This window comes from Paramisgurnus dabryanus, chromosome 20 (genome assembly GCF_030506205.2).
Source record: "Paramisgurnus dabryanus chromosome 20, PD_genome_1.1, whole genome shotgun sequence".
Lineage (NCBI taxonomy): Eukaryota > Metazoa > Chordata > Actinopteri > Cypriniformes > Cobitidae > Paramisgurnus > Paramisgurnus dabryanus.
Window position 1 is genome coordinate 25,566,344 of NC_133356.1, and position 14,335 is coordinate 25,580,678.

Below are 14,335 nucleotides of genomic sequence, written 5' to 3' on the forward strand. Positions count from 1 at the left end.
ACAAAAAAAAAATATTTGTTCTAAAGGCACGAAAAGAGTTTCGTGTCATGGACACGAATAAATTAATCATATTTTGCGTGACTAAAACACGACTTTCCGTGAGATGCATAGACAGGCAAAAAAATTTGGGTGGCTTCAAAACATGGAAACAAAAGTCATGCCACGGACACAAGAAACTATTTATAGAAATCTGTGCGAGTGTCACGAAAAATACATTCATGCTCAAGGCATGAAATAAAGCTACATTTCGTGCCATGTACACACATAAGTTAATAAAATTTTGCATGACTATAACACGACTTTACATGAGATCATGTTGCAGAAAAGATATAGAAAAGATTTTATACATTTTCACAGCCAAAAATATTAATCTTGAATCATTGGTGGATGAGAGTTCAGTTAGATGAAAAAGGCAATTTGATATTTTTAAAATTATGTTTAATTACAGATTTACTGCCATATTGACACCTACATGTATTTCTATATATCTGAAAGCCATCTCATAACCTATTATGTCAGATTTGAGGGAGTTGGCCTGAAGTTTGAGATTGTTTGAGTCACACATAGCGCTGCGCTCCATGCCTCATCCATCATTAGATTAAAACCCCACACTAGCACATTGGAAATGATCGCTTTATGTGCTACAGCTGGGGAATTCAACTTCTCAGATGTAGCCATTTTGGGGGTGGGATGAGGGGGCAAGTTAGCCAATTATAATATCTTCATTCCTCGCTGACACTGTATTTTCCTCTGCTTAATGCATGTGTCAGATCAACCACAAAAATGCTTTTAATGCCCCCATAGATCCACATATGGCGAGGTTATCAGGCAACCAACAGAACAGATGGATTAGATTAGTACTCGGTCATCAGTACTAAGAAACAACGCCAATTTTTTATGTTAGCAGTTGTTTAGGACAAAACAAGTCAATCTTATTGGTCAGCCTTCAACATGAATGGCCCTGTTCTTTTTTAATATGTTGTTTGCAATCCGTTCTGCATCATTTGCATATTCCCCAGAAATGGGCGAATGTGAAAACTCATGCCTGCACATTAATCAGTCTCTTGTGATTGACATACACCTGCCGTACATTAAAATCCTCACTGTAGCTCTGTGTCCTTCCAACCTTCATAAGCCGGGAACAAATCAGATTAGCGGAGAGTGGAAGAGAGGCCTCTTTGAAGTTACCATGTTTGAAGCGGATGGGAAAAAAGCTTTCAATATCCTCTTCCTCAGGCCACAGAGCTCCATTTAACGAGCAAAGGGGAATCAGCTTATTAGCTTTGGTGACAGGTAATGATGAAGGCCGAGTTTACTGCCATGACTACCTGTCATCGCAGCCTCCATAAAGTAGACCATTCGTCAAAAAAATGGCCACCAGAAGACCAAGCCGCTATCAAAGAGGCATTATTTGGGTAAATATGTGAGTAATTTGAGCTATTTGACACCTGTTCGATGCATCAGGTAGGCTTGGATGAGCATGGAGGACTGAGGCACATGGCCCAGATGAGAGAGACATTGGCTGTACCAGCTGTAATCACGGCAGCCATCTGCACGCTCTCTCAACACAGATGAACAGGTGCTGTGTGATGTGGCGGTCGCTTTAAAAGGGCGAGATCTGTAGCACACCCTACACTAGATCCTCTCTATACTGTACTGTACTGAAAAACACAGACTTATATTAATAGGCCTATATACCAAACCAGAGACTTTTTCTCATGTGAAATTCTGATGGAAGGTATTACTTTAATATATAAGAAATTATGTATCCCATAATTTACTATGGTTTAGTGGCATGCATTAAATTGTGCAGGGTGTGCCATTTGTCAGTATAAGGTTCAAAACACTTTCTTCTATCCTGTTTTCCCTTTGGTCATAGTATTCACCCATGCAGTGATGAAGCCATGACGTCAAGCTGAGGAAAGCTGTCATCATGGTTAATGAAAAAGGATGTAAGCATGCCCCTAAACTGTACACAGAGCTTGTTTGTTTTAGCATGTTGACAATGAAAATTTCACTGTGACTGTGTTTTGGGTGTATCTTATACAACCTAATTACACAGTCTGTGCTCGAGTTCACTGAAAAAGTCCAGGAATGTTTTAAATTCACACAAGTCACGTGCTTAGAAGGACACAATTAAGAGAAACAATAAACAATATTGTGAACATGTTTCTGTTTCGTTCTGAAGCTTCCATCTCTTGTTTTTCCTTTGTTGATTTTTTGTGATTAACAGTGATAAACAGGAATGGTGAACGTGATTCTCTTGAGGTTTACCCATAAAAATACTGAAATATCCTATAATTTAATTTAATTTAATTTAACTTAATTACAGTGTTGTTTTCGTCAACGATGACGATAACGAAATGATTTCGTTGACGCACCTATTTTTTATGACGCTAACGCGACGATGACTAGCTAAAAATGTCTCTAAGGTGACGAAAACATGACGAGACGCTTTCGAGTTTTCGTTGACGAGACGAGACGGAACGAAAATGAATGTAAGTCTGACGTTTACAATGCATGTCATTTCTGCATATTTTGCGTGAAATCTGTCTGTTTTTAGCTAAAAAGTATCAGCAATGCTGCCGTTTCCTATCCTTGTTTTGGGTCAACACAGTCACGCCCACCACCCGGCTGCCGCCATGCCGCGCACGCGCACCAGATTTCAAACAACAACAACACACCTGCGGCTGTGGCGAGTTCGAAGGACGTAGCGGAGGCGCCAATAAACGGAAACGACGAGATGATTAATGGACATACTTTCAGTATAATCTATCAGACAGAAAAACGGAATGCATATTGGGAGACGACGGTAAATGTGGCCACAAATAGGGCAAGAATGGGAAGAATACCACCAACCTCAAGCGGCACCTGAAGGCTCATCACGCTAATATTTTTTTAAAGGTAACTAACCAGTCATGCTGTTAACAATCATATACATTTTACTCGACATTCGGCTTGTGACACATTTCATGGTAAGCTTAAGGTTTTACATGTATCTACTTGTCAAACCTAAGCCCATTTCCTATACTTTTTGTGGTGTATTTAAAAAAGGCAAGGCACGCGTTTCTCAAATTTATAAGTGAGGTCTCAGCGTAACACACAAACTCAACATGAGGGTATATCAGGCTCAACTTTTTTGTTATGACATGCGCAGAAGGCACATCGACTACAATGGCAAGACCTCAGGGAGAACCTTAATGCACATTTTAATAGTATTAAATACACCACACTTTTTAACCTAAATTAATTTGTTAAAAAATTCTTTTTTTTACTAAAATTGACTTAAACTTGACTAAAACCTTTTTGCGTTTTCGTCGACTAAAACTTGACTAAAACCTTTTTGTGTTTTCGTCGACTAAAACGTGACTAAAACTAACAATTTCATAAGTGACTAAAATGTGACTAAAACTAAAAGCATTTTCGTCCAAAAGACTAAGACTAAAACGAAAACTAAAAGGGCTGCCAAAAACAACACTGCTTAATTACTCCACTAAAAAAAGGTAAAATCAGTCAATCAGGATTTGATATTCATGATATATCCCCAATTTTGCTTTATTTTGTTTTTGTTTATTTTGTAGACGAGAATACTGATTGAATACTAAAATATTAATTATTTTTTTTATTTGTTGTCATTCACAATCTCTTTTAGAATATGCACATTTCTGTGGTCTATGTAGGTTAATCCATTATAGTGAGAATGCAATGCTCCTCATTGTAATCACAATCTAATGCTTGCAATGAGGCTGACCATATTTGTTTGTGAAAGTAGATATAAAAACATGACATCAGGTAAATAACAATAAAAGACCTACCTCACTTAGCCTGCAGCATTCCTCCATGTACTCATCCAGACTATCGCTCGTTGTACTTTTCCTCAAAGGCTGATGTTTAAATTCGGGTCCTGACATTTCATCATAAGCTTCAGTAGAACACTTTGTGTCTTCAGCCAATGTTGTCTCTGTTATTTCCTCCTGTGCTATCATGAACTCTATGCCATCCTTGTCGTTTTCCCTGGTGTTCCACAGGGTTCTGTCCTCGGTCCTTTTTGAATCTATTGTAACATCCAATAAATCATCATTAACATTCGCATCCTCTGTTCTGTCTTCCAGAACGGCAAAATTGTCTTGTTCAGCATATATACAAGATGTTTGTGCAGTTTTCAAAGAGTCCAAACTCTCTTCAAGAGGACTGTTAGTGGGTATATGGCAGTTCAGGTTACTAGAGTCACATGAAGATTCTCTACTGTGAACAACAAAGCTTTGCTCTGAACCTGTTGGGGTAGAGGGGGATGTTGCCCCACTGGTCATCTCTACCCCAGAGTCTTCAGATTCAAATTTGTACAATCTTGGAAGTTCAGAATCTGCAAAAATTGTGGAAAGATAGTCTGTTTTTGATTCAGGTATTATTGGCTCAGGAGCAGCGCTGTGAACGGAGATCACTTCATCCACCTGGAGAGTCTCTGTGTTTTCAGGCTCAGACATTGAAATGGAGATGGTTGATATGGAATCCTCTGCATTTAGGTGTTTCTCAGGAAGGTTGTTGAGGAACTTCATCTTTGTCAGTACAACCTCATTCTCCAAAACCACATCCGCTTTACCTGCAAACCATACCAAAAGAAGTCAACCTCTGAATAATGTTACTCTTTGTTTTGATTTTATTTGTGGCATATCATCTAACTTAGTACTGAAAATCCAATACATTCAAAGTGTCAGTCAAAACTTATTTTTTCATAATAAGAGTCTGATGTTAATGTATTAATAGAGGATATTTAATAATAATGCCTCAAAGTACTTTACCTACACTGAACTTATATAACCTTCTTTGAATATATACATTTAAAAGTTGCTAATTAAAATTTCTATTGGCATCTTTCATCACCTGTCTTTTTCTTTCTTTATTTTGATGGTGGCGTGATTTAACTTGATGGCAGGAAGATGTGTGAAGAGAAGATGGGTGGGAGCCGGACAAAAATTCTAACAAATTATTCACAGGATGTATTGTTGCATTCTGGATATGTTAGGAAGGAAATGCTCTAATGATTTTTGTACTCCCAAAAAAACAGATACTTTGAGAGTTTTCTGAACATTTAACCTTCACCAAAAGTTTCACATAACTATCGCACTGATACAATGTGAGAAAAAAATCATATACTGAGTTACCTTTCCCTAGTCCTTGAAAATTAGAAATAATAATAACCATTTCAGCTGTTCCCAGATTTCTCATACCCCAAACAGGCTATTTTTGTGTGGTTTTGAATAATAAGCATTCATCTGAAGCCCACCCATGTGTTTTGTGAGAAAAGAATGTATTGTGATGATAACGTTTTCAGATTGGATAGCGACTGTGAAAACAGCGATAGCATTTCAATAATGTGGGGTCATACGAACTTTGCTGCTGGCCCAGGTTTGTTCTTAGTCAAAACAGTGCCTGTGTTATGTGCCTGTCCTTTCTCACAGGCTCTGCTGTCATAAACAATACCAGGAATCCAAAATAAACCTATGTTAGATCCACTACAAATGTAATATTTCATAAAATGTTGTCATGTAAATGGGCCGTATGTACAACCATGACCAAAATACAGCAAAATACAGTAGTCTGTGTGTTCTGTATGAGGTCCAGCATGCTTTAGCTAATTTACTTTTAAAGGTCAATTAAACCGGCCCATTGGGTCAGCTTTCATACACCGGCACTCTCCAGCCGAGTCCGCAGAACTGCTGATCGCGGGACATTTTTGATGCCACTCAGTAGGAGCAAGTAGTCAACATTCAAATCCCCCAAGGTTTTCAATTAACATCCCTGAGACGTGACTGCTTGTAAAGAGAGATCAAAAAGCCCTTGGTCCAGCCCCTGGCAGCCAGGAATGCAAGTAATGCTAAGGTCCTTCATAATGCAGAGTAATGCATTCATAATAAAAACTTTCAAAGGAGTTAAAAAGAAAAAAAAGAAGTTCAATGACTGTGTTGGCTGGAATTAAAACCTGCATAGTTGTAGTCCTTATCTTTCTGAAAGATGCAATGCTGCTGAGGAATTAGTTCAGGTGTGAAGGACAGTTGAGTTTCAACACTGTACACATACACCCTTTATTAATCCTCAAGGGTTGCTCGTCACGCCCAACCTGCAGTCGTGCTTTATTTCTAGAAGAGGAGAGAATGTTTTTCTCTATGTCTGGCAAGCGTCTCACATTTTTGAGCTGATAAAATACTCCATACCCAGTTCACATTCAAAAATTCTGGAATCGCCTACTGTGTCTTTTTCACGGCAATACGTAGATAGAAACACTGATCTGTCCCAGATGAATTTTAAAGCTTGATGATTTCAAGTGATGTCTATTCAATGTGTCATTTAAAGAATTTCTTTGTGACCCCAAACATGTTTTGTCAATTTTCTGTCCCGGAAGAAACAGGGAGACTGCTGCACTTGCCAAATGTTCCTGTTCATTTCGCGATCAAGAATGTCAGAATTATTTCAGAGCCAATGACAAAAACTTTCAAGGGGATGAAATGTGAAGAATTCACTGGACACGAACATGTTTACTCCATCTGTCCTGGCACACTCACGTTTAGCACATTTGAACGCTGCCGTAACTGTGGGTTCTTATGTTTAACTGGCATGAATTGTAAACCATGGGTCACCTCAACACTTACTTTTAAAGGGATGGTATTTGCATCATTTTGATATATTAAGGAACTGGTTTTAGGAATTAGTGTACTAAAACTTCCTGATCTACTAAAACATTACTTTGTTGACTTTTAGAATCACACCAGTGGTCTTGAAGCTATCAAACATGATTTAATGTCATTACTTTCATTTTTGTGGTCTTCAGTATGATCAATGATCTCCTATTATATCTACATTTACATGTGAATCTCTGTTGCAGCAAGTTTTTAATGAATTGAAGTTACTAGATCAGAGATCTTCAACCTTTTAAAGGCCAAGGTATAATGTATTAAACATGTATTAAATTAAGACTGGCTTTACATACTTTGTTATGATGGTTAACGGAAAACACCACTGTTTTTCAATATTTTACTATGTTCTTACCTCAACTTAGACAAATGACTACATGCCTATCTTTTTTTAATGCGTACAGTTAATCGTTGTACAGCGTGTCGTGAATGTGTTAGCATTTAGCCTAGCACCATTCATTCCTTAGGATCCAAACAGAGATGAATTTAGATGCCACCAAACACTTCCATATTTTCCCTATTTAAAGACATGTGTTACATAAGTAGTTACATGGTGCACAAAAAAAAAACGTGGCGATTTTTTAAGCGGATAAAAAATTAGAACTATATTGTATGGCGGAAGAGCACTGAGGTTGAAGCACTTCGACCTCTGGCGCAGTAACAACATCACTCCTGTGAATACTGTACATCACTTCCGCCTTACAATATAGTTCTCATTTTTTTATCTGCTTTAAAAAATCGCCATGTTTTATTTTGTGCCACCATACTTACTTGTGAACCTACTCATGTAACCGTCTTTAAATAGGGAAAACATGAAAGTGTTTGGTGGCTTCTAAATTCATCCCTGTTTGGATCCTAAGGAATGAATGAGGCTAGGCTAAATGCTAACACATCACGACACGCTGTACAAAGATGAAGTGCACGCACTGAAAAAAGATAGGTATGTATTCATTTGTCTAAGTTGAGGTAAGAACATAGTAAAATATTGAAAAACAGTGAGTTTTCCTTTTTAGTTACAAAGATAATAAAATCAAAAAATTGGCATAGCTACTACATATTTTAACTGAATAAATTTTATCATTGGAAAGTCATGCTATTCATTTTAATCAAGTTTAAATGTTTGTTATTCGCCCCAATAATGCATTTTTGTGCGCCTGATTTCATTTTTTCCAACAAAAAATATTTTGAATTGAATTTTTGGAGGACCCCATGTACTAGGAGATGCTGTGTGTGATAAGAGTGTCTGGAGACACAGTCATTTTGCTTTTGGGTGGAGAGGTCAGAGGCAGACCCGGGTGTCTCTGCTATTTTTACAGCCAGGAGAATGTCAGAACCCTGTTAGCACTTGGGTGGGCAGATTGAATGACCCCGAGGGCATATAGTATGGACCAGTAACCTCTGTCATTACGTCCATATATGGAGACGCGTCATTGAAATTCTCAATTTACCAGAATAATGCAAGGAACAAGACAGATTATATTAAATTTGATATTATTAAATGTATTTACGGTTTTACAAAACAACATATTTTAATGACTTAAAAGAAGTTTACTTATTGTATCTAATCTACAGTCTACAAAAATGCTGTCTTATTTTTAATTTAGCTTGGATTATAAAGGGATGACCCTAATCTGTTTGGTTGTAATTTAATTTATGATGAATTGTTTTAACCCAAATAGTTATTTTAACATTGTTGACAATTTTTGTGTCAAATATATACATTTTCTGGGTTAATTTAACCCAGTGGCTGAGTTTGTTCTCTTTTGACCTAAATACCTGTAACTCAGGATTTTTTAAAGTGTATCTCCATTCACACAGCACTTTGGTCCCAGAACATTTCCATAAAATTGGCAGAGAGGATTCTGTGTGAACACAAACGTGTCCAGTAAAAGTTCTGGGATTGCTCTCGTAAAGTGGACCTAGTAACATTGCTGTAACATACACGGAAAGCATTCTGTGTGCACAAGACGTAGAAACAATGCCATAAGGGGTGTGCCGTATGTGAGGACGCGCGTGTCATCGTAACCAGAAGTTATGGTTCAGCTCTTTGACACAGAGATTTACACGCAGATCAATATTCATGACGAGAAATGTTGGCAAACTGGACTGAAGCAGAGATCAGTGAGCTTGTCACTCTCCGCACTGAAGCTGAGATCTTTTACCAGCATGACAGACAGCGCATCCTTATGATCTTGTTATAAAACTAAAATGCATGTGTGTGGTTTCTCGAGAGAGGAATCACAGATAATTAGCAAACTTAAGACCTACCACGTGAAGGACCTTAAAGACGTCACTTGTCTTTACGGGATCTTTACGGCATGTGAGTGAATGCACGCACAGATTCCGGAAAATCATTGGCAGTGTGAATGAACCAAAAAGCAAACGATCCCGGACAAATCCTGGACGCATTTTCCATGTATTTTCCATAATCTCTTTCTGAAAAGGGCTATGTAATATGTAATACTTAAAACTGTTCCTGCTATTGTCATGACACCTCAAATCGTTTAACCGATTGAAAACAGCTCCTCTATTATTTTTCTACGTTGTGTCATTTTTACATTTTAAGCTGCAAATGATTAAAACTGTTTTAAAGGAGCTATTCACAACTTTTTAAAGGAAAAGTCTATTCAGATAAAGTTAGAAGTGACCAAACACATCAACGTTTTTCCTATTTAAGACGAGTAGTTTTACGAGCAAGTTTGGTGGTACAAAATAAAACGTAACGCTTTTCTAAGTGGATTTAAAAGAGGAACTATATTGTATGGCGGAACAGCACTTTTGGGAGTACTTCGACTCGGCGCAGTAACACTCTCCCTCTCCCATTATGAGAGGGAGAAGGGGAGCGGATTTTTCAGGCGAGTTGAAGTACTCCCAAAAGTGCTATTACTCCATACAATATTTCCTCTTTTAAATCCGCTTAGAAAAGCGCTACGTTTTATTTTGTACCACCAAACTTGCTCGTATAACTACTCGTCTTAAATAGGAAAAACGTTGATGTGTTTGGTCACTTCTAACTTTATCTCTGTTTGGTACCATTGAATGAATGGGGCTAAGCTAAATGCTATTGAAGTGTCGCAGCGCGCCCCAGCGCTTACGTGCACGCACTAAGATGATAGAGGGATGTATCAACTCTTCTTAGTTAAGGTAATAACATATTTTAATATTGAAAATGAGTAGACTATTCCTTTAAAGGCACACAAGGCAAGTCTGAGTATTATTTCTCTACTAGCTCCCCCTAGTGTCTGGGAGTAAATGCGTTCTATATCTAAGACTATACGAGACTGAAGGACACCGGGTCGGATACAGCGAACTTGCAAGTGGGGTATTCTTCCTACAGACGGTAGGGGCAGGCGAGAGAGTCTTCATTCGTCATGTAATGAGTCATTTAACCATATACCGACTTACGAAGATGATTTATTAACATAAAAATGCTGCCTTGTGTCCCTTTAAGATGTAAAATAAATCTTTGCTGTCCCCAAATACGTATGTGAAGTTTTAGCTCAAAATACCATATAGATAATTTATTATAGCATGTTAAAATTGCAACTTTGTAGGTGTGAGAAAAATGTGAGTGTCTTTTTAAATGCAAATGAGCTGATCTTTGCACTAAATGGCAGTGGCATGGTTGGATAGTGCAGATTAAGGGGCGGTATTATTCCCTTATGACATCACAAGGGGAGTCAAATTTCAATGACCTATTTTTTCACATGCTTGCAAAGAATGGTTTACCCAAACTAAGGTACTGGGTTGATCTTTTTCACATTTTCTAGGTTGGAAGCACTGGAGACCCAATTGTAGCACTTAAAAATGGAAAAAATCTGATTTTCATGCTATGTCCCCTTTAAAAATCTCATAGAGTTATATTGAAGGAGGGGCCTGAGGCATAAGCACCAGAATATCACAGACTTTACATAAATGCCAGGACAACCATCTCCACTTTAGCATTAAGATGGCAACATTAACATTTTCTTCAGATTTCACATTTTCTTCAGAAAACATACAAATTAAAATGTAGTACAAATGTCTAAGAAATGATTTGCCCCAAAAAAGTTCTCACATCTTTATAAGAATTTTAGTGAAATAAAAGTAAAATAATTTCTAATTAAATGTTGAGTTTTTGGTGAACTATTCATTTAAGAACATCAAAAGGATGCCACCCAACTGAATGCACACCAGAGTTTGAAAACTAAAGGCAATATCCTTGAGTCTTTCTGGCTGAATTACTCAAAGAGGTGACAAAGGCCAGATGTCGGGTTTGATGAGGTGTGAAATACAACCATACACCTTTTTCTCCCCTCTTCCTAATCCCAAAAGCCAGCAGACATTTGAACCTCACACCTCTCTGTCTCTCTCACCACACCACCAGAACGTTTTCTCTTCCATGCCAATGCTTTTAAACCTTGAGGAGTCTTTCCAGAAGCACATTATCAATGTGAACTGAAAGGGTTGGTCTTTCATTATCTAACAGCATTAGGATAAGACAAGAATGTGAGGGAGCAGTAACATCAGTCATACCTCCAACCAACCAACTAGTCATGGGCTTATTTCCAGAATCAAACCCATGACCTTTGCATTGCTAACATGGCACTCTTCCAATTGAGCTACAGGTATTGTTGATTTCTAATGTTAATCTGGCCACCACAACAAAGATGCAAAATTGTCAAACCCTCTCTGAAACATCAAGTGCTGAGGTGGAGCAGTTTTCTCTGCAATGTTTCTTATGAAAACTGCAAATGCATAATACCCGAATCATATATCAGTGACTTACACATGCTGACCTTATACACAAAGAATTCGCCTCAGTGCGGCCGTGCCTGGTTTCAGTTATGAGTCACATATAATATAACTCAAACAGAGGCAAGGAGCTTCACTCGTGAAGCTGTCACCACTAAAATATTTACATCTGATATCACTCTGCTCCTCATGTTAGTTTTGCTTAAGGCTGGAAGAGTTCATCACACCTGTTAAACGCTCTCTTTCCTTTGTCTTCATCATTGTATGACACAAACTACACATCTATTGAGAATCACACCTGGTTATTGAGCTCATCCGTTTTTTTTATAAAAGATAAACAGTAAGACCTTTTTAGCTGGAACTAAACATGTGTACAGCCTTTCATCATAAAGTCATTTTCTTTCCATGTATACATTTTGTCCTGTGGTCACACTGTTAACTCTTATGTAAAAAGTATCTCTAGTGACTTAAAACCCTCAAACATCTCATATAAAAAACAGACTTTATGCATGACATGTATGGATTTGGCAGATGCTTTCATCAAAAGAGTTATACACGACATATATTTTTTATCAGTATGTTTTCTCTGGCTTTGAACACATATCTTTTTGCCCTGCTAAAACAATGCTCTACCGCTGAGATATAGACAATAGTACTGTAACAGTCCAACAGCTGTGCATTCAATATATAAGCTGAATATAGATATTAAAAACGTGATATTATATTCTTAGGTTTTGTAATGTGGGGATAAATATCTGCCAGATGTTAACAATGTATATTCTATGCATGCTAACTAGTTAGGACATTTTCAGTTACATAAAATCTAAATTTCACATACATTTTTAAGTATAATCAACTTGTATTTAGAAGTCATATTGTCAAATATGATTTTTTTTTTATATTGACTAGTGACTAGTTGCTGTAAAAATATATAATATATAAAGTAAAAATATATAAAAATAAATTTGAATTAGTTTAAGTTATTTAAATTTTATTTTATAAGTTACAGCAACTCATCACCACACATCAAACCATTTAAAGGAGCGGTGAATCAAAAACTCAATTTTAACTTGATAATTTGTTATATAAGAGTTCATCATACTTAAATGAACATCCTGCAAGTTTCAGAACTGAAAACGTCCGTGCTACTGAAATATAACCGTCTTTGGCACCAAGCCAGCTAAACACTCCAGTCTAAAATTCGGAAATCTATGACGTCAAAGTAGAATTGAAACCATAGATATATATGATTGAAACACCTCCCCATAACCAAAAGGACAAGTCTACTTTTGTAGCCCCGCCCACAGCTTCGCGTGACACGTGTGTCTCAGTAAGTAAACATGTATTTAAAGATTGACAAATTTAACCAAAATGACTTTTTAAATACATTTTTTCTGAGAGACTTTTATTTTGACGCGGTGATCTGTTATGATACCATGGAAACGCATTATCGGTTGTGAAAGAACCGCGTGGGAACAACACAGAAGCTAAATACTTCAATTCGGAGGCTTGGAACTTAACATTAGCAATATGCTTGGATAAAGTTTGCTTTTGAAGAAGTTCCAGCTCGTGTGGGGAGCGTTTGTTAACGTTGTGGACATGGATTCATTTGTAAAGAAGTCGATGCTGGATTTGCAGAGAGACTCAGTCAGAAGCACCACTTATATTGGATCTGACAACAATGACACAGCAGTATAATTCACAGTAAGACATTTTACTTTATTTAAGTTACTGCGTTTCACTATTGCTTTGTTAAAAGAGATTGCTTGCTATGTCCTGTTGTAACATCCGTGTCTAAATACGTTTGTTGACCGTTTTAATTTACTAAAAACATTAAACGATTAATAAAAGGTACAACACTTAACAATACGACTGTAATTTAAAGGTAGAAATATACAAAGTTAGTTATAAGGAAGGATTTATCAACCGCAGTTTAGATTATGATGCCCGTTTACTGTGTTGTATACGGTAATTTAGGCAAGTTGCGTTTGAAAGGTCAAACACTCAACAAAGCTTATTTTTTATCATATGACTGTGGTATTTAACATTACGTGAATGTAAAAGCAACCTCACAAGCACAATAGAAATATACAAAGTTATTGATAAGGATTTATTAGCCGCAGTTTAGATTCGGATGCACGCTTACTGTGTTGTATACGGTAATTTAGTCACGTCGAGTTTTGTTTCTACTTTAATATACGTATTGTCATTTATGTGTATCATGTTTAGCACCCAGAATCTTTTGTGTCTCAAACATATTTGTGTTCGGCTGCTATTTTTATCACATTAATGTTTTTAAAACATTTCCCTACATGTAATGATGGGAAACGAAGCTGTCCAATCATAGCAGTGGGTGTTTACGTTCAGGTCTTCAATGCGGCCCGCCCCTTCAAACGAACCATTCCTCAAGACAGCCACTAATCCATGTTACAAAATAGCGTATTACTTATTGCTTTTGATGTTTTTGAATGTAAAAACAACGCGAAATGCATAAGTAGACATCAATCAACGTCATAAAGCAATAAAATCGACCAATTCACGGCCCCTTTAAGTAAACCGGTTGCATTAGGCCATTTAAGTTTTTAAACACATAAATTTAAGTACTGTGAACTTGAGTCATGTGCAATTATGCACTTATATTTAAGTAGTGTGAACTTAAATATAAGTGCATAACTGCATATGACTCAATTTGTTTAAGTTCACAGTACTCAAATGTATGTGTTTTAAAACTAATGCAATCGGTTTATTTAAATGGTTTGAGTTGAGTTAACTTTTAGGTTTTACAGTGTCAACATAAAAAAATATTAGTTGAAATGACTTGTAAATCCAAGTTGATTCTACTTTTTTTAACAATGCTGTGATTTACATTTAAGTAAATTATTAAATTTAGTAAATTATTCAAAGCAGGCTTT

The 14,335-nt window shown here is 36.9% G+C and overlaps 1 protein-coding gene across 1 annotated transcript in view; it reads right to left on the reverse strand.

The window, feature by feature from the left end:
• The window catches only part of LOC135787364 (uncharacterized), a 33,482-nt gene that overhangs the window by 18,478 nt on the left and 669 nt on the right, over nt 1-14,335 (reverse strand). The window contains exon 2 of the mRNA XM_065297311.2: nt 3,816-4,600. Within this exon, the coding sequence (XP_065153383.1) occupies nt 3,816-4,600 (785 nt within the window). The remainder of the gene's footprint in view (nt 1-3,815; nt 4,601-14,335) is intronic.